At 43.6% G+C, this 21,131-nt stretch overlaps 1 protein-coding gene across 1 annotated transcript; it reads left to right on the forward strand.

Annotated features, from left to right (window-relative positions):
• The first annotated feature begins 607 nt into the window (after window positions 1-607).
• LOC139462412 (uncharacterized) lies at window positions 608-19,911 on the forward strand. The gene is made up of 9 exons (XM_071244112.1): window positions 608-717; window positions 5,316-5,585; window positions 6,045-6,277; window positions 11,548-11,728; window positions 12,338-12,442; window positions 13,230-13,365; window positions 14,200-14,324; window positions 16,155-16,413; window positions 18,450-19,911. The coding sequence occupies exons 1-9, from the start codon at window positions 657-659 to the stop codon at window positions 18,706-18,708; spliced, it is 1,629 nt and encodes a 542-aa protein (XP_071100213.1). The 5' UTR covers window positions 608-656; the 3' UTR covers window positions 18,709-19,911.
• Window positions 19,912-21,131: the final 1,220 nt, after the last annotated feature.

The following is a 21,131-nucleotide window of genomic DNA, read 5'->3' on the forward strand; positions in this document are numbered from 1 at the left end:
GTATACGTGGTCCGTGTGATTTCACAAGTATGGATGAATGACATAAGCCATAAATGCAGATAAAGGTTTTAACGCCTTACATGTGTTTGCCTGGGAGTCATTTTGACCAGCACAACAAGAGATACAGGTCCTGGGTTATGTCCGTAGCGCGTTATCAATTTAACCCTTGGCAGGTTTAAGATACTGAAACGTGGTCCGTTAATTTGTAATATTCCCTTTTTTCAGAATTTCTCACTGCATCCAATCCTTAATATGTGGTCATAAATTATTTTTAATGAATGAAAGATCATTTTAGAAAATATATTTTAAATCTGTAACTTTAAAAAAACTGCTCGTGCAAATAAATAACCCCGAATACACACTGCCATAGTAAAAGGGATACGCTATCCACTTTCAAAACGAATTAAAAATTTCTATGAAAGCATACGGCTCCAGAAAAGAAGTCTTCTAGATACACCCGATACAAGGCAACGATAATGCTCCACATTAGTTATCAAGTTATTACATGAATACAGAGGAATGTAAATCTACATATATTGGCTATATAAATTTTGACACGACTCCTTCACCTCCAAACGCCCTCAGAAAACTTTGTATGGTGACCAGTGAAGCGGTTGTCCTATATATTTCACCACCCGAGGTGAGTTGCAGAAAGCATGGCGTCCTCGTGTACCAGCATCGTCTTGCTCGTCTCCTGTCTAGCTTCACTGTCACAAGGTAACCCATAACGTCAGCCTTTTTAGGTGATCATATGCTGTATGTGATGTATTCCAATGTATACTATTTTTACATGAATATCATTTAATGGTTTTGGTTCATTGTTGTTTTCAAGGTTACGTAAGATTGTTTTCGCGTCATGTAACCCTTTTTCAAAAGCGTAATATGGTCATGTTTATGTAGATAGTACCCGCATTTAACCACAGGCATGAACTTTTCAGTAAGGATTTTCAAATTGTTAAGTAAATGTTCTGCAAGTTTAGCTGACAAACATGTCGTCTAAGAAGTGAACGGGTGAATAGGTATGGCTCAACGCCGCATGAACAATCTTGCAGCTACATGAAGTCTCAAAGTAGGTGAGGTGAAATGGCGTTCAACGTCACGTTCAAGATTATTGCACTTATACAACGACGTGTGTGTGTGTGTGTGTGTGTGTGTGTGTTGGGGGTGGGGTGGGGTGTTATCGTGCTAGCCCACAGATACCTTGCCGCAGTGTATCATGGGTAGCCCACTCGACCTGACAGACGCTCTACCCACAAGGCCAAGAATGCGAGCCCCACCCATAAGAATACTTCAAAACTTTCATTCTCACATTCCTCTATGTTGTGGCTTACTGTGTGAAATAGCCATTTGGAGAGCATGTTTTGACCATGTTATTGCGCAACAAATAACGATAAACGAAGACGGAGAAATCAAGTGACATTTTGTTCTTGGGTGTGAACATAATCATAACATTTGCTAAGGCCCTAAACAGTCACCTTCAGTCAAAGGTGTGTGCTCGTCAGCAAAAGTTGAATTCTATTTATGAGAAGTTCATTTTCTACCGGAAGCTTGAAAATACACCGTCCTTCTGCATCCCCTTTAGCTACTGTAACATTTTATATATATTCCATTTTATTTTAAAATTCATAGGCTGAGAAACATCAAAACAAAAGCATAAATGCAAATATCAAGGCAGTCATTTGGAACTTACGTATATATGAAGTATCAACTTTTCAAGAGTTCTTTGACTCTTTTTTATCAATTCTAAAAATTCCCTTTTCGTCGCTATTGGGCAAAACATAAAAGGTAAAAGGTAAAAAAAAGGCACCCCTAAAGCTTGACGGCTATTTGGTCAGTTCACCCCAAACGTCTGATACAACATCACCATCCTGATAAGCCGCGAAAATGTCAAGCCCACAAACACAGTACTGCTGAATACGTTATGCAAATACCGATGCTTTGTCAGATCTTGTCCTTGAGCCTGACATGACTGTCACACGTTGCACGCCGTTGCTCTTGACATAAAAGGACGTTTACCTCGGTGCAATGCAGGCAGGTCAGGTGCGCTCGTGCTCACGCGCTGGAAAGGAAATGACATAATGGGGTATTGGGTCCGGCATGAAACATGTCAATATTTAAAATGGTCGAGGAATGCTACGTGACAAATGGCGAGTAGAAATGGAGAATAATGGAATCAGATACCCTAGAAGAGAAGTCAGATGCCCGACAGGGATGCGGCTGACTAACTGTTTGTAATTATAAACCTTCAGTGACGTAATCCTAAAGGTTTTATGTGGCCTTCTCGTACAAGAGAGAAAACCGGTTTTAGATGTTTTGAAAGTCGCTCGTCAGAGATGTTTTGGCTACTGAACAGCACTCACTGCGATGCTAGCTCAAGGTCATGTGAGGAAGGATATTTTGTTTCTTTGTTGTTTAACGCCGCGCTTAGCAATCACGCAATAGGGACACGATGACATGCATCAACCAAGTCAGCGAGTCTGACAACCCGATCCTGTTAGTCACTTCTTACGACAAGCATAGTCGCCTTTTACGGCAAGCATGGGTGGCTGAAGATCCAGATGAGGAAGGATGGAAAATCCAGCAATAAATGTTACTTGTATTTCAGTGGGGTCGAACTTCGTATACATTTTGAGGCACTGATAAATCTCTTCTTGAGGTGCATATTCGCCAGCAGGAATATAGTACGTCCATTTCTCAAGGCTCACCTATGTTGGAAATCTAAAATTGTTGAAAATGTTGTTTTGGATGGATTTTTCTTTAGGTTTTAGGTTTAAAAGTCGGATACCACACTTCCGCTATTCCAGACCCATCGTGTTTACATTCTCAGCCAAACCGTCGGAGTCGTGTTTCATCTTGAACTTAAACAGAAAGAGCATGTGTTGTCATCCATGCTTTATAATACAGCCTTTTGGATTTTAGTATTTCGTCGCCAATCTGACACAATCAAAAAAATTTTTGTTATTAATTATATATAATCCCCCTAACTAAATTCCACGCATACCTTTTAGCTATACTTGCCCCCTCCACCCCTCTCTCGCCCTAACCCTTTTAATATTTGAATAGAGCAGATCAAATCAAGCCATGTCCCCATAGCCATTATCTAAAGGATTTCCGCCTTCCCTCTTTATAGAGCATTTGGTTCCCCCTTTTCCCCTGTATAATGTTATCACGTGAGGAGGCTATTGTCTCCATGCCGTCTTACATGTGTTCAGCATGAAAAGCCCCCTTCTCGTATTCCCCCCACAGTGATTCTGGATCGGAAGAGCACCCCTTCAGTTCGTATTGTTATGTCTTGCCCCTTCTCGTATTCCCCCCACAGTGATTCTGGATCGGAAGAGCACCCCTTCAGTTCGTATTGTTATGTCTTGCCCCTTCTCGTATTCCCCCCACAGTGATTCTGGATCGGAAGAGCACCCCTTCAGTTCGTATTGTTATGTCTTGCCCCTTCTCGTATTCCCCCCACAGTGATTCTGGATCGGAAGAGCACCCCTTCAGTTCGTATTGTTATGTCTTGCCCCTTCTCGTATTCCCCCCACAGTGATTCTGGATCGAAAGAGCACCCCTTCAGTTCGTATTGTTATGTCTTGCCCCTTCTCGTATTCCCCCCACAGTAATTCTGGATCGGAAGAGCACCCCTTCAGTTCGTATTGTTATGTCTTGCCCCTTCTCGTATTCCCCCCACAGGGATTCTGGATCGGAAGAGCACCCCTTCAGTTCGTATTGTTATGTCTTGCCCCTTCTCGTATTCCCCCCACAGTGATTCTGGATCGGAAGAGCACCCCTTCAGTTCGTATTGTTATGTCTTGCCCCTTCTCGTATTCCCCCCACAGTGATTCTGGATCGGAAGAGCACCCCTTCAGTTCGTATTGTTATGTCTTGCCCCTTCTCGTATTCCCCCCACAGTGATTCTGGATCGGAAGAGCACCCCTTCAGTTCGTATTGTTATGTCTTGCCCCTTCTCGTATTCCCCCCACAGTGATTCTGGATCGGAAGAGCACCCCTTCAGTTCGTATTGTTATGTCTTGCCCCTTCTCGTATTCCCCCCACAGTGATTCTGGATCGAAAGAGCACCCCTTCAGTTCGTATTGTTATGTCTTGCCCCTTCTCGTATTCCCCCCACAGTAATTCTGGATCGGAAGAGCACCCCTTCAGTTCGTATTGTTATGTCTTGCCCCATCTCGTATTCCCCCCACAGTAATTCTGGATCGGAAGAGCACCCCTTCAGTTCGTATTGTTATGTCTTGCCCCTTCTCGTATTCCCCCCACAGGGATTCCGGGTCGGAAGAGCACCCCTTCAGTTCTTATTGTTATCAGAGACCACATGATATTATATGGTCTCTGTTGTTATGTCTTGCCCCTCGTCCATCTGTCGTAAACCTTGTCAGTATTTTGTTGATTAATAAAATACTAACCAAACTATGTCATGCATGAATGGATTGTCACATCACAGCTGCATGTATTATATAAATAAACTGCAAGTGATTCCTCGGCATATGATTGGCTAACCCACAAGTCCATGTAACTAATATTCTCCTCAATTATAAACCTATTCATTGGGATCTATAGGCATTTTAACCTATTGTGAGGTTTTACTTTCCAGGCGGGTTAAATCTCATAAACAGGGACGTTGTAATGTCCCAGGGATTTTATTAATATAACTTCCGTTCAGATTGTAACATGTAATGAAATGTTAAATCAAATGACAAATGTTTTCTTTATATTCCCGGGTATCGAACTCGCAATCTTTATATCTGTAGCCCAGTGAGTGTACCACGAGGCTACAGAGGTGTTGATAAGTCTCACTGGTTTTTAGAATGTCCTTTTCAAGATCCGTACGCCAGCAACAGATATTCTAGGCACGTTTCCTAAGGTTCATGGAAAGTATGTTCGAAACATAAAAATGTTGATAAATGTTGTTTTATGTTTCTTTTTTCGGTTTATAAGTATGGAAAAACTTTTTCCCCTTGGTTTTTCCCTCTCCCCAGGGCATGCTCTGTCTACCAAACCTGGTGAGCGTGACTTGGATGATGCATACCATCGTATCCCAATTGCGTGGATCGATGCTCATGCTGTTATTCACTGGGTTCTCTGGACCAGGCTCGATAATTTACAAACCGCCGTCATGTAGCTGGAATACTGCTGAGTGCAGCGTTAAACAAACAAACCATAAAACAAAAACCGATATGTGCACATTGCGTAAATCCGCTACGCACTAATTTTTAAGTAAATGCAAAACAATTTGAAATCAAGTCGTATAATAAAATATTGTTTTCCTATAATACTATGTAATTTCTCAATCTCAACCCTTACTCTAGTGAGCTGTCACTGGACTGTTTGCAAGGACAACTTCAACAATCAGACATGTATGACCACTGTCAAGGCCGCCCTGAATGATAAAACCTTGTTTTGGTTTGGCACTAAGTATATGGAGATGTGTCCAAATGGTCCAGATTTTACCCAAAAGTGTACCAATCTTCGACCAAACATGAATGACTCCATTATGAGCCGAATGTTCACCGGAAGTAACGTCACGACGGACTCGATAACCTCCATCATGAACATCACCTACCCCCGACCGCTGGAACGTAAGTAGACACCTGACGCAACCTTCACCTTGGAAGTTTGGGTTCTAACACCTTAAAAGTTTCAAACATATTTTTTTTATTAATTCAGTAATGTTTTATTGTTTATTGTTTAACATCGCACTCAGCAATATTTCACCTTTATGACGGCGGTCTGTAAATAATCGAGAGATTGACAAAATGGCCCATCAACATCGATCTGTTCAGTTGGGATACAGTGGTCAGTCTCACTGACTTGGTTGATGCATGTCATCGTATCCCAATTGCTTGGATCGATTCTCATGATATCTATCACTGGATTGTCCAAACTCGATTATTTACAGACCGCCGTCAAAAAGCTGAAATATTGCTGAGTGTGGCGTTAAACAACAAACAAGCAAACAAACAAAATGTTGCTAAAAACGTCGTCAAATCATGTTCACGACACATGTCATGATCACACCCACCCTTCTGTCGTCCTAGGCATATACACAGGATGCGGGGCAGAGATTAAACAGACTTCCAGGTCCACTTCCTTCAAAATTGACCCTCTCAACCCTCACTACAGGACGTCAGTTGATTACAGTGGCATGCCGGACGTCTCGTGGTCAGCGAAGCCCGACGTCAAATACACCGTAGTGTACTACGACACTGGCTATTTCATTGTCCACGGCATCTACGTCAACGCCGACGGTGGAAACATAACCATGGGCGAGGTAGGAAGATACGTACTTTGAGATCATTGATCACGCCGTCATATCCATGAAATACTGTTTAACGACGGTGATAAACCAAACTCACTTCCTCATTGATGAAGCTCGTGGAGCGATTTATATACAACGGCCATAGTACCATGACACGCTGTGATAAACATGAAATAATGTTCGATGCTGTGTTAAACTAAACCCACCCACTCAACAATAAAGTCGTTGTCCGTGGTGTGGGCATGGGGAAAGTCGTTTTCAATGGTGTGAGCATGGAGAAAGTCGTCCGTGGTGTGAGCATGGGGAAAGTCGTTGTCCATGGCGGGAGGATAGGTAGAGTCGTTGTCCATAGCGGGAGCATGGGGAAAGTCGTTGTCCATGGCGGGAGCATGGGGAAAGTGGTTGTCCATGGTGTGAGCATGCGGAAAGTCGTTGTCCATGGCGGGAGTATGGGGAATGTCGTTGTCCGTGGCGGGAGCATGGGGAAAGTCGTTGTCCATGGCGGGAGCATGGGGAAAGTCGTTGTCCATGGTGTGAGCATGGGGAAAGTAGTTTGTCGTGGTGTGAGCATGGGTAAACTTGTTGGTCGTGGTGAGAGCATGGGTAAAGTCGTTGGTCGTGGTGTGAGCATGGGTAAAGTAGTTGGTCGTGGTGTGAGCATGGGTAAAGTCGCTGATCGTGGTGAGAGCATGGTTAAAGTCGTTGGTCGTGGTGAGAGCATGGGTAAAGTAGTTGGTCGTGGTGTGAGCATGGGTAAAGTCTCTGATCGTGGTGAGAGCATTGGTAAAGTCGCTGGTCGTGGTGTGAGCATGGTTAAAGTAGTTGGTCGTGGTGAGAGCATGGTTAAAGTAGTTGGTCGTGATGTGAGCATGGTTAAAGTAGTTGGTCGTGGTGTGAGCATGGGTAAAGTAGTTGGTCGTGGTGTGAGCATGGGTAAAGTCGTTGGTCGTGGTGTGAGCATGGGTAAAGTAGTTGGTCGTGGTGTGAGCATGGGTAAAGTCGCTTATCGTGGTGAGAGCATGGTTAAAGTCGTTGGTCGTGGTGTGAGCATGGTTAAAGTAGTTGGTCGTGATGTGAGCATGGGTAAAGTCGCTGATCGTGGTGAGAGCATTAGTAAAGTCGCTGGTCGTGGTGAGAGCATGGTTAAAGTAGTTGGTCGTGATGTGAGCATGGTTAAAGTAGTTGGTCGTGGTGTGAGCATGGTTAAAGTAATTGGTCGTGGTGAGAGCATGGGTAAAGTAGTTGGTCGTGGTGTGAGCATGGTTAAAGTAGTTGGTCGTGGTGTGAACATGGGTAAAGTCGCTGATCGTGGTGAGAACATGGGTAAAGCAGTTGGTCGTGGTGAGAGCATGGTTAAAGTAGTTGGTCGTGGTGTGAGCATGGGTAAAGTCACTGGTCGTGGTGTGAGCATGGTTAAAGTAGTTGGTCGTGGTGAGAGCATGGTTAAAGTAGTTGGTCGTGATGTGAGCATGGTTAAAGTAGTTGGTCGTGGTGTGAACATGGGTAAAGTAGTTGGTCGTGATGTGAGCATGGTTAAAGTAGTTGGTCGTGATGTGAGCATGGTTAAAGTAGTTGGTCATGGTGTGAGCATGGGTAAAGTAGTTGGTCGTGGTGAGAGCATGGTTAAAGTAGTTGGTCGTGGTGTGAACATGGGTAAAGTCGCTGATCGTGGTGAGAACATGGTTAAAGTAGTTGGTCGTGGTGAGAGCATGGTTAAAGTAGTTGGTCGTGATGTGAGCATGGTTAAAGTAGTTGGTCATGGTGTGAGCATGGGTAAAGTCGTTGGTCGTGGTGAGAGCATGGGTAAAGTCGTTGGTCGTGGTGTGAGCATGGTTAAAGTAGTTGGTCGTGGTGTGAACATGGGTAAAGTCGCTGATCGTGGTGAGAACATGGGTAAAGTAGTTGGTCGTGGTGAGAGCATGGTTAAAGTAGTTGGTCGTGGTGTGAGCATGGGTAAAGTCACTGGTCGTGGTGTGAGCATGGTTAAAGTAGTTGGTCGTGGTGAGAACATGGTTAAAGTAGTTGGTCGTGGTGTGAGCATGGTTAAAGTAGTTGGTCGTGATGTGAGCATGGTTAAAGTAGTTGGTCATGGTGTGAGCATGGGTAAAGTCGTTGGTCGTGGTGAGAGCATGGGTAAAGTAGTTGGTCGTGGTGTGAGCATGGTTAAAGTAATTGGTCGTGGTGTGAACATGGGTAAAGTCGCTGATCGTGGTGAGAACATGGGTAAAGTAGTTGGTCGTGGTGAGAGCATGGTTAAAGTAGTTGGTCGTGGTCTGAGCATGGGTAAAGTAGTTGGTCGTGGTGAGAGCATGGTTAAAGTCGCTGGTCGTGGTGTGAGCATGGTTAAAGTAGTTGGTCGTGGTGAGAGCATGGTTAAAGTAGTTGGTCGTGATGAGAGCATGGTTAAAGTCGTTGGTCGTGATGTGAGCATGGTTAAAGTAGTTGGTCGTGGTGAGAGCATGGGTAAACTTGTTGGTCGTGGTGAGAACATGGGTAAAGTAGTTGGTCGTGGTGAGAGCATGGTTAAAGTAGTTGGTCGTTGTGTGAGCATGGTTAAAGTAGTTGGTCGTGGTGTGAACATGGGTAAACTTGTTGGTCGTGGTGTGAGCATGGGTAGAGTCGTTGGTCGTGGTGTGAGCATGGGTAAAGTAGTTGGTCGTGGTGTGAGCATGGTTAAAGTAGTTGGTCGTGGTGTGAGCATGGTTAAAGTAGTTGGTCGTGGTGTTAGCATGGTTAAAGTAGTTGGTCGTGGTGTGAGCATGGGTAAACTTGTTGGTCGTGGTGTGAGCATGGGTAGAGTCGTTGGTCGTGGTGTGAACATGGGTAAAGTCGTTGTCCGTGGTGTGAACATGGGTAAACTTGTTGGTCGTGGTGAGAGCATGGGTAAAGTCGTTGGTCGTGGTGTGAGCATGGGTAGAGTCGTTGTCCGTGGTGTGAACATGGGTAAACTTGTTGGTCGTGGTGAGAGCATGGGTAAAGTCGTTGGTCGTGGTGTGAACATGGGTAAAGTCGTTGTCCGTGGTGTGAACATGGGTAAACTTGTTGGTCGTGGTGAGAGCATGGGTAGAGTCGTTGGTCGTGGTGAGAGCATGGGTAAAGTCGTTGGTCGTGGTGTGAGCATGGGTAGAGTCGTTGTCCGTGGTGTGAACATGGTTAAAGTAATTGGTCGTGGTGTGAGCATGGTTAAAGTAGTTGGTCGTTGTGTGAGCATGGTTAAAGTAGTTGGTCGTGGTGTGAACATGGGTAAACTTGTTGGTCGTGGTGTGAGCATGGGTAGAGTCGTTGGTCGTGGTGTGAGCATGGGTAAAGTAGTTGGTCGTGGTGTGAGCATGGTTAAAGTAGTTGGTCGTGGTGTGAGCATGGTTAAAGTAGTTGGTCGTGGTGTTAGCATGGTTAAAGTAGTTGGTCGTGGTGTGAGCATGGGTAAACTTGTTGGTCGTGGTGTGAGCATGGGTAGAGTCGTTGGTCGTGGTGTGAACATGGGTAAAGTCGTTGTCCGTGGTGTGAGCATGGGTAGAGTCGTTGTCCGTGGTGTGAACATGGGTAAAGTCGTTGGTCGTGGTGTGAGCATGGGTAGAGTCGTTGTCCGTGGTGTGAACATGGGTAAACTTGTTGGTCGTGGTGAGAGCATGGGTAAAGTCGTTGGTCGTGGTGTGAACATGGGTAAAGTCGTTGTCCGTGGTGTGAACATGGGTAAACTTGTTGGTCGTGGTGAGAGCATGGGTAGAGTCGTTGGTCGTGGTGAGAGCATGGGTAAAGTCGTTGGTCGTGGTGTGAGCATGGGTAGAGTCGTTGTCCGTGGTGTGAACATGGGTAAACTTGTTGGTCGTGGTGTGAGCATGGGTAGAGTCGTTGGTCGTGGTGAGAGCATGGGTAAAGTCGTTGTCCGTGGTGTGAGCATGGGTAAAGTCCTTGTCCGTGGTGTGAACATGGGTAAACTTGTTGGTCGTGGTGAGAGCATGGGTAAAGTCGTTGTCCGTGGTGTGAACATGGGTAAAGTCCTTGTCCGTTGTGTGAACATGGGTAAAGTCGTTGTCCGTGGTGTGAGCATGGGTAAAGTAGTTGGTCGTGGTGTGAGCATGGGTAAACTTGTTGGTCGTGGTGTGAGCATGGGTAAACTTGTTGGTCGTGGTGAGAGCATGGGTAAAGTCGTTGTCCGTGGTGTGAACATGGGTAAAGTCGTTGTCCGTGGTGAGAGCATGGGTAAAGTCGTTGCCCGTGGTGTGACCATGGGTAAAGTCGCAGATCGTGGTGTGTAAACATGGATTGAGTCGCTGATCGTGGTGTGAGCATTGGTAAAGTCGTTGTCCATGGTGTGAGCATGGGTAAAGTCGTTGGTCGTGGTGTGAACATGGGTAAAGTCGTTGTCCGTGGTGTGAACATGGGTAAAGTCGTTGTCCGTGGTGTGAACATGGGTAAAGTCGTTGTCCGTGGTGTGAGCATGGGTAAAGTAGTTGGTCGTGGTGTGAGCATGGGTAAACTTGTTGGTCGTGGTGTGAGCATGGGTAAACTTGTTGGTCGTGGTGAGAGCATGGGTAAAGTCGTTGTCCGTGGTGTGAACATGGGTAAAGTCGTTGTCCGTGGTGAGAGCATGGGTAAAGTCGTTGTCCGTGGTGAGAGCATGGGTAAAGTCGTTGCCCGTGGTGTGACCATGGGTAAAGTCGCAGATCGTGGTGTGTAAGCATGGATTAAGTCGCTGATCGTGGTGTGAGCATTGGTAAAGTCGTTGTCCATGGTGTGAGCATGGGTAAAGTCGTTGGTCGTGGTGTGAACATGGGTAAAGTCGTTGTCCGTGGTGTGAACATGGGTAAAGTCGTTGCCCGTGGTGTGACCATGGGTAAAGTCGCAGATCGTGGTGTGTAAGCATGGATTAAGTCGCTGATCGTGGTGTGAGCATGGGTAAAGTCGTTGTCCATGGTGTGAGCATGGGTAAAGTCGTTGCCCGTGGTGTGACCATGGGTAAAGTCGCAGATCGTGGTGTGTAAGCATGGATTAAGTCGCTGATCGAGGTGTGAGCATGGATAAAGTCGTTGGTCGGGGTGTGAGCATGGATAAAGTCGTTGGTCGGGGTGTGAGCACGGGTAAAGCTGTTGTCCATGATGTGAGCATGGGGAAAATCGTTGGCCGTGCTGTGGGCATGGGTAAAGTCGTTGGCTGTGGTGTAAGCATTGTGAAGATGCTGGTTTTGGTATGAGAATGGATGCAGACGATGGCCTTGATCTGAGTACTGTTCGAAGACTCTAATATTACATATGCTGTAAATAAATGCTCTGTTGAACCAGGCTGTCAAACCCCACAGCGGTCCCCTGAACACCCTCGATCGGCTAAACATCTATGTCTGGGTGGTCTTCGAGCAAACAAACGACATCCAAGTCGAAGAAATGAAACAATACATCAACGAAACCAATTCGTTTATGAATCCCCTGTTTATGCACGAGTTCATACAGACATATGGTCTTCAAGGTAAACTCAATGTTTGAATACCGTTGCACTACTCACATGTGTCTTCTACAAACAGTCCAAATGACAACGTGGACATGAGGTTGTTGTTTTTCAAAATGGTTTAAATCAATCAACTAAACTGTAGACATTGACTCTATAAAAGAAGATATATAATGCGTAACTAGGACTTTCTCAAAGGCCGCGAAGATCCATATTGTATAGATCCCCTCAATTTGTTAACGTATTCACGTGTGTGGATGATTGCTTTCCTTACACTACCCAGAGACCATATACCCTGCTCTTATCCTCTTCTCATGCTTACCAATCAATAATGCTTCCCTGCAACCCCCACACCCAGCACGCCCTAATCCAATAATGTTTCCCTGCAGCCCCCCACCTACCACGCCCCCCTCCAATAATGCTGACCTGCACCACCACCCCACACCCAGCACGCCCTAATCCAATAATGCTTCCCTGCAGCCCCCCACCTACCACGCCCCCCTCCAATAATACTTCCCTGCAACCACCCCCTCTCCACCCCCACCCCCACCCCCACCCCACTGCTTCCCCCTCTGTATCATTACCAACTCTCCAAACCATTATTTCTATCAGCTTCATGTTACTTTTCAGGTCCCGTCAGCTTCGACATCGTGCGCTCCTATGGCGACGACTACGCCGCTGTGATGATGAGAGACAGGGGTGATACAAACAGGTGTCCCTACTTCCACCAAAAACGTGAGCCATCTATATCACATGCCGGCAAACCTCTAACCACTAGTTTAATTAGGGGATATCTCTGTTGTTTTGACACCTCGGTTTTCTCTAACGCGGCTGGAATGAAAGTTGAAAGTTGACATTTGCAAGCTTTATTATTTACAATTTACCCATGCACCGATCTCATGGCAGTGGAGGAGGTATACACCCGTGTTAGATAGTGGCAAAACGTGAAACAGACCAGAATTGGTTATTCGATGGTGAAGTAATTCATACGGGTATCATTGCAGTGTCGGGGCAGCTGTTGCCAGTCTGGTAACGTTTTCATAATGTTTATAATTTGTAGGTCAAATCCAATTTTCAAGAGTATAATTTCTGTTGCCCGGCAGTTTATGCATGGTTTTGTGACCCAAGGGGCATTGGTGGGCCGGTCGTCTAAGGTGCCGCGATTCGATGGCTGCCAGAAACCTATGTTCGTGGGTTCGAATCCCAGAAACGTCCTGATTATGTTTCTGGGTTTGCTAGCACCATAACCGCGCTCACTGGTTTCACCAAAGCTGTAAACATCTAAGATCTCACACATCTAGTTGACAGGTCATGATATGTGACATACTGTCACTCACCTTTATGCAGCCCCCTGAGTGCAGCTCATTCTTAGATTCCACGATGGCTACGGTTGGAACACTGCTAAAAGAATGATAAAACACAGCTCACACACTCACGCCTTTACAGAGAGGTACTTAGCACGCCTCATATCATAACAAGCGTAGGAAGAATTCCGTTCTGAAATATTTTCTTCTTCTTCCAGGACTCCAAGAGCACGTGGACAGCCATGGCGGTCTGACCTTCAACCTGTCGTCTGCTGAGGCCGGGATCTCTATTGACCTGCACTTTATGACCCCGGACATGCCCTTCCCCTTCTGCTGTTCTGAAATGAAGACTGGGTGAGATTGATTTACAGTTAACTATACAAACTTGTAACAATCCGTTTCTTTTGTTTTCCTTGACACGTGTAGAATATGTGAAGCTGAGTCTCAGTTTCTAACATTATGCTAAAAGTGACGTATGACCAAATCCACTCACTCCATCACTGCGATTGGTATTATTGAAGAGAGCCTTGTTAATCATCATCATCATCATCTTCATCATCATCATTAGGCACGTAAGAAACCTGTCATTGTGGGTACAAGTCCCGATGCGCCCGATGCGCCCCGATAATGTTCCTAGATTTGACAGCACCATATCAAGCTCGTGGTAAACGTCTGAAACCTGCATCAGTTCGGGTTTTCCTCCCATATTAAACCGACACGCTGTTGACTCTGGAATACACTGACACTGTTCACAGCAACGTTGAACCGAACTCACTTTTATCATCATAACCCTCACACTCATTTAATATAAGAAGAAGTTTATTCATGTTAAAGACCATATGATTTTCAGAATAAACAGCACACATAGATAAGTTGCTGATTAAATGTATTATTGTGATAATCATTGTTGTTGATATCATTTTATTGTGACAATCATTTTTGTTGATATTATCATCATCATCATTACATCATCATCATCATCATTATTATTATTAATTATATATTCAGTATTTATTTCTGTGTCATCATCATCTTCTTAATCACTGATAAATTAAGTTATTATTATGATGATGATGATGATGATGATGATGATGATGATGATGATGTTGTTGTTGTTGTTATATATTCATTATTTACTTATGTGTCATCATTATCTTCTTAATCACTGATAAATATTGTCTCATTCAGCGCCGCCAACGTTCATGTCAATTATAAGTCCACTGGGGAGATCATGGCCGCCAAAGTGAGAGCAAAGCCAATGGTGCACTTTGTGACAAGAAACACCTCCGCCCCTGCCAGAACTACCCTGCAAGGTAGTAAATGTCCTGTCAGGCTTCCCAACCAACATGTGTATGGCTGCAATGACACTCAGCCATTGCTAGATCCCACGTGGATTATATACTTCAGTTTCATTTATAAAAGAGTGTAAGGTATAAACACACAATGCCATTTTAGAAAGTGGTCAGATGTAACAAATGGTATGTTTGGGATAACACTTTCTTAATAAAGTTCAGATTCTCGTACTTAAAGTAATAATAGTAAGGTAATTTAAATCCAACGTTTCTAAGACAGCACACCATTTAGGATTCCGGGTTCGAAGAGGCCCTCACCAACCAAGGCGAAACCGCATTATCGGTGGTTTGAGAAGGGAGCTAACTCAGTTTGCCTAATCGAAAGTTCGAGGTGGGCCCACATTCGAAACTAAACGCACTTGTTGTTGAGAATATGTACAATGTAAACTAACCCGCATTACGAACTGTTATTTTGTCTATTAAAAATAAGTATTATGACTTAATAATTGGATTAGAATGTACAAATGCGATGATACTACAGCAGAACTCACTTCTATGAACATCGCCAAACTAGGTCGTGGGGTCATTAATATTCATGAGTTATTCCTTTTATGGAACAAGTTCTCGGAAAAGTTTGAGGCTTGTATCATGACTGTCATGTCCGAGATCAATTTAAGTGTAGACATATTTCCTGCGGCAAACTTATGATCAGATTGATGTGTTATACTGGAAAAAGTAGAATGAGTAGTTTTGCCTCTGTAAATTTAATTTGAAGTAGATCGAAGTTTCTTGCTTTGTAGCCTATTTTTGCAAAACTAGTGTGGTCAGCTATGATGACGTTATTCAAACTTCAAGGACTTTGTGTGCATTTATAAAGATATTTCCCATCAATATTACAAAATGAGAATTATATATAATGTCACAAACCCATGCAAATGTGATCCCACTAGTCTAAATGACTCAGTCAACCCAATGAAGCCCAGCGATTTACAAATGTGGGCCCACCTGTTTCGATCACTGTAAGACGGGAACAATGTGGGCCCACATTTTAGAAAATGGTTATAATTAAGCCAGGCTAATGAAGCTTAGCGATTTATAAATGTGGTCCCTCCTGTTGCAATCACTATGACGGAAGAACGTCTTCCTACTAGGAGATATACAAAAGTGGGCCCACTTGTTTCGATCACCATATATGGCGGGAACAATGTGGGCCCACATTTGAGAAAATGATTATCAATATTTAAGTAGAATTTCGCGATTAGTAAATGTGGTCCCTCCTGTTGCAATCAATATGACGGAAGAACGTCTGCCCACATTTAGGAATTGATTATCAGAACTAATTAAACAACCTAACGAAGCTAGGTTATATACAAATGTGGGCCCACTTGTTTCGATCACCATATATGACGGGAACAATGTGGGCCCACATTTTAGAAAATGGTTATCAGCACTAAACCAATCTAAGAAGATGTACGGATGGAAACATAAATATATAAAGCATTCAAACATTTAATTAAGAATACGTTTTACCTTAGGGATAAGCTGGGCATTTAATAGCTAGACCAATAACGTACGGCGTGACTGACGCCATTTCTCGCAAATACGAAAACAACGGAGATAGCTCCCGTCTGAATTTAGAGTGACCTCCCTTTCCCAATATGAACCACTTATAATGCGGTTTCGCCCCAACCAATGCTGTTCGTAATAATCGACTTAATGGATTGGGTGGTCAACAAACCGAGAGAGCGTGGATCGTTGCTCATAATTTCAATCACTGGCCACATTCGGTTATTTACAGACCGCCGTCATGTAGCTGGAGTTGATTTCATATTTGCTATTCTCGCCCAACAGGTCAGTTCTTCACCTTGATGCTGGTCAACCCAACAAAGGAGTTGAATACATCAACCCCCAACACTGACGTACATTGGCTCGTTGTCAACATCAACGCCGATGACGTCGCTAACGGTGACGTCGTCGTCGAATACATGCCTCCGATGCCAAGTGCAACAAAGCGGATGTATCTGGCCCTTCTGTACAAGCAAGCGAACAGAACTGACCAAGTGAAGAATATCACAGGCCTGCTCGGTTCTGGGTGCCCTCAGAACACTAAGTACGAGACGCTACTGTGGAGATTTCGTCGCTATTTGACTAAAATAACGCCGATTTGACGTTCTTTTTTAAATTGTCGAGATAGTTGTGTTTGCCTTTTTATGAAGAACGTATTTTGTCGTTGATAGTCTTGCATTCAATTCTATATTTACGAAATTAAGTACCTGGTAAATATCGGACATATTGACATGTTAGACACCTAGACAGGAGCTGTCTCCATTTCATTATAATACCTTGTACATGATGAATTTAATACCCCACAAGAAAACGTCACCAGTCATCAATACGGCGGCAACAAATTATCATGTCCATATTAAAATCTTAAACAAATTAAATTTGCAATAAAATAATTTTCACAAAATATTCATCAACAGAGGGATGTTGAAAACAAAATGAACAATAATGGCTACAATTCTTTCCCTGATTTTCATCTTGCATCATGTTTTGACTGCTATGCGATTACCTCCCTTACATAATGAATTTGATAAATACAGTGTGTCTACAGTAAGTGAGCGCTGTAGCCTATTCAGGCTACATAATCTCAACTAATTTTCATATCTCTACTGTTTCATATCCCCGCTCTCTTTCATATCTCCACTCTGTTTCATATCTTTGCAATGTTTTATATCCCCGCTCTGTTTCATATCTCCACTTTGTTTCATATCTCCACTCTTTTTTATATCTCCAGTTTCTTTAATATCCCCGTTCTGTTTCATATCCCTGTTCTGTTTAATAACCCCGCTTTGTTTCATATCTCCGCTCTGTTTCATATCTCTGCTCTGTTTCATATTGCCGCTCTGTTTCATATCTAAAATTAGTTTCATATCTCCACTCTACTTCAAATCCCGATCTGTTTCATGTCTCCACTTTGTTTCATATCCCCGCTCTGTTTCATATCTCCACTCTGTTTCATATCCCCGCTCTGTTTCATATCTCCACTCTGTTTCATATCTCCACTTGGTTTCATATCCCCGCTCTGTTTCATATCTCCACTCTGTTTCATATCTCCACTCTGTTTCATATCTCCACTGTTTCATATCCTCGATCTGTTTCATATCTCCACTTTGTTTCATATCCCCACTCTGTTTCATATCTCCACTCTGTTTCAGATGGCCACTCTGTTTCATATACCCGTTCTGTTTCATATTTCCTCTTTGTTTTATATCCCCGCTCTGTTTCATATCTCCACCCGGGGCTATCGGGTAGCCTAGTGGTTAAAGCCTTCGCTCGTCACGCCGAAGACCCGGGTTCGATTCCTGACGTGGGTACAATGTGTGAAGCCCATTTCCGGTGTCATATATCCGCTCTCTTTCCATATGTAGAATACCTGCCTTTCTGTTGATGAATTTACGACCCAGAAGCTTTGTTGTAAAATTCCAAACACATATCTGTTTCATATCTCCGCTCTGTTTCATATCTCTGCTCTGTTTCATATCTCCGCTCTCTTTCATGTCTCCACTCTATTTCATATCTCTGCTTTGTTAAGTATCTCCGCTCCATTTCATATCTCTGCTCTGTTTCATATCTCCGCTCTGTTTCATATCTCTGCTCTGTTTCATATCTCCGCTCTGTTTCATATCTCCGCTCTGTTTCATATCTCTGCTCTGTTTCATATCTCCACTCTGTTTCATATCTCCGCTCTGTTTCATATCTCCGCTCTGTTTCATATCTCTGCTCTGTTTCATATCTCCGCTCTGTTTCATATCTCCCCTCTGTTTCATATCTCCGCTCTGTTTCATATCTCCACTCTGTTTCATATCTCCGCTCTGTTTCATATCTCCGCTCTGTTTCATATCTCCGCTCTGTTTCATATCTCCGCTCTGTTTCATATTTCCACTCTGTTTAATATCCCCGCTCTGTTTCATATCCCCGTCTTGGTTTCATATCCCCGATCTGTTTCATATCCCCGATCTGTTTGATATATCCGCTCTGTTTCCATATGTAGAACTTCAGTACCTGCCTTTCTTTGATGATTTTAAGACCCAGAAGCATTGTTGTGAAAATTCCAAACACATTATCAAACCCTCTTCTGTTTAGGTGCAAGTTCCAGGTGAAAAACTATGTCATGAAGAACAGCCTCGTTCTGAGTGGACTCCGCCAGATGGACGTTAAACCCGACCACTACAGCAAACACCAGGAAGTGAAGAACGGGATGAGATCCGAGAATGAAGCATGTGAAGGCATGGCTGGTTACAGAAATCCGTGCCCAACAGGAACTGGGCTTCCTCTGACATCCTCCATGGTCGCCATCTATGCCATGGCGTTGCTGGCTGTTGTCTGTCAAAAGGCTTTTTGAAATTCTGCGATTTTATATTCGTCTTTTAACTAACAAGGCTGCATTTAAAGGAGAGACCAGGCTCCCTGGCCCATTTCTAAACGTTGAAATTCGTGCGGAAGAAAAACACGACACCTTGTCTCTGTGTACTTTGTACCTACTAGATGGCAATTCACCATAAATTTGAGTTAGCCCTTGGTTGGAAATGATTTGTATCAAACTTGATATTCCGATTGGCCTGATCCTAGTCTTCCTTTTACACTGCGAATAGCAACTGACAAGATGCTTTGTGTTAATCAGAATCCATATTATCACGTTATTACAAGCCTATATAGCGTGCCTGGACATATTGTCAAATCGACCGTAGCACTCCGCCAGGCTAAAGACAACGTTTCGCTGTTACGTAATCCTATATTTACAGTGCTCGCTTTGATGAGGGTGAATTTCTTATTTTTACATTGTATGTTTGACTGTTATAACCGGGAATAAATAATGATGCATGTCGGCCTGTTTCCTTTGGGCATGTTGCGCTGTGGTAGAACGCGCAGTGTACATCCGGGTACCAAGGATGAGTGTAGAGCGCCGCGCACAAGATTCAGAAACCGGATAGAGTCGCATTTGACACCTTGACTTGCTGATAACTTCCGGAATGACAACTCATTCGATGGCTCAAACCAGAGAACATATACAGAATCAATATTACGTCTCTGTTTGACGCTTACCCGAGTTATTCTTCTTTTTAACAATTCATCTTATAAGATGGGTGAATATCTAACAATGATTAAATGATTCGGTCGTCACGCCGAAGTCATTCGGCCAGATATTTCTGGAATATTGCTAAAAGCGGCGGAAAAACACTCAGTCACTCTAATACACACATACTCCGGTACACCAGAACATTATATTCAAGTATCACGTTTTTAATACTAAACCTCACATTTCTATGTTTATTAAGTATTTTTGTTTTGATGGATAAAATGACTGAAGGTTAAAAAACAGAAAGTGGCATCTTTTTTCATAAGACATTTCTTCAAATAAAATGTTTTGGCGTTTAGAATTTATTGATTTAAAATATATCTTGAACTAGGTATCCCATGACTGTGTTTGAGGAGGAGCTACTTGTTTCATTGTTATTCTAATTTCAGTAAGGTCAGTTGATCATGGTGCTGTATTTGTCATTTTGTATTTCAAATGTTGATTTTTGTAATAAAATTTAACAAAACAGCTGTATTTCTTTATGTCTATTAGGGGTGGGTTAGTAGCATGGAAAAACGTTAGATAAAATGAAGGGGACGTCGGCAAAATATGATCTAAGACAAATTCTCTGAGCTGTCCTGGAAAACGAGGGCATAATGTACGGAACTGAGCTGTCCGGGATGACGAGGGTATAATGTACAGAACTGAGTTGTCCGGGATAACGAGGTTATAATGTACAGAACTGAGTTGTCCGAGATAAAGAGGGTATAATGTACGGAACTGAGCTGTCCGGGATAACGGGGGTATAATGTACAGAACTGAGTTGTCCGGGATAACGAGGTTATAATGTACAGAACTGAGCTGTCCGGCATAAAGAGGGTATAATGTACAGAACTGAACTGTCCGGGATAACGAGGTTATAATGTACAGAACTGAGTTGTCCGGGATAACGAGGGTATAATGTACAGAACTGAGTTGTCCGGGATAACGAGGGTATAGTGTACAGAACTGAGTTGTCCGGGTTAAAGAGGGTATAATGAACAGAACTGAGTTATCCGGGATAACGGGGGTATAATGTACAGAACTGAGTTGTCCGGGATTATGAGGTTATAATTTACAGTATTGAGTTGTCCGGAATAACGAGGTATAATGTACAGAACTGAACTGTCCGGGATAACGAGTGTATAGTGTACAGAACTGAGTTGTCCGGGATAACGAGGGTATAATGTACAGAACTGAACTGTCCGGGATAACGAGTTTATAATGTACAGAACTGAGTTGTCCGGGATAACGAGGTTATAATGTACAGAACTGAGATGTCCGGGATAACGAGGGTATAATGTACAGAACTGAGTTGTCCGGGATAACGAGGGTATAGTGTACAGAACTGAGCTGTCCGGGATAACGAGGGTATAATGTACAGAACTGAGCTATCCGGGATAACGAGTGTATAGTGTACAGAAGTGAGTTGTCCGGGATAACGAGGTTATAATGTACAGAACTGAGTTGTCCGGGATAACGAGTTTATAATGTACGGAACTGAATTATCCGGGATAACGAGGGTATAATGTACAGAACTGAACTGTCCGGGATAACCAGGGTATAATGTACGGAACTGAGTTGTCTGGGATAACGAGGGTATAATGTACAGAACTGAGCTGTCTGGTATAACGAGGGTATAATGTACATAACTGAGTTGTCAGGGATAAAGAGGGTATAATGTACGGAACTGAGTTGTCTGGGATAAC

Source organism: Haliotis cracherodii, unplaced genomic scaffold (assembly GCF_022045235.1).
Source record: "Haliotis cracherodii isolate W230 unplaced genomic scaffold, xgHalCrac1.p SCAF_15, whole genome shotgun sequence".
NCBI lineage: Eukaryota > Metazoa > Mollusca > Gastropoda > Lepetellida > Haliotidae > Haliotis > Haliotis cracherodii.

Bases quoted from the DNA above. Each gene is read 5' to 3' on its own strand.
- LOC139462412 (XM_071244112.1), top strand. From the start codon at position 657: ATGGCGTCCTCGTGTACCAGCATCGTCTTGCTCGTCTCCTGTCTAGCT. The intron at 5,586-6,044 runs GTAAGTAGACAC...CTGTCGTCCTAG, and splicing joins CTACCCCCGACCGCTGGAAC to GCATATACACAGGATGCGGG. The intron at 11,729-12,337 runs GTAAACTCAATG...GTTACTTTTCAG, and splicing joins ACAGACATATGGTCTTCAAG to GTCCCGTCAGCTTCGACATC.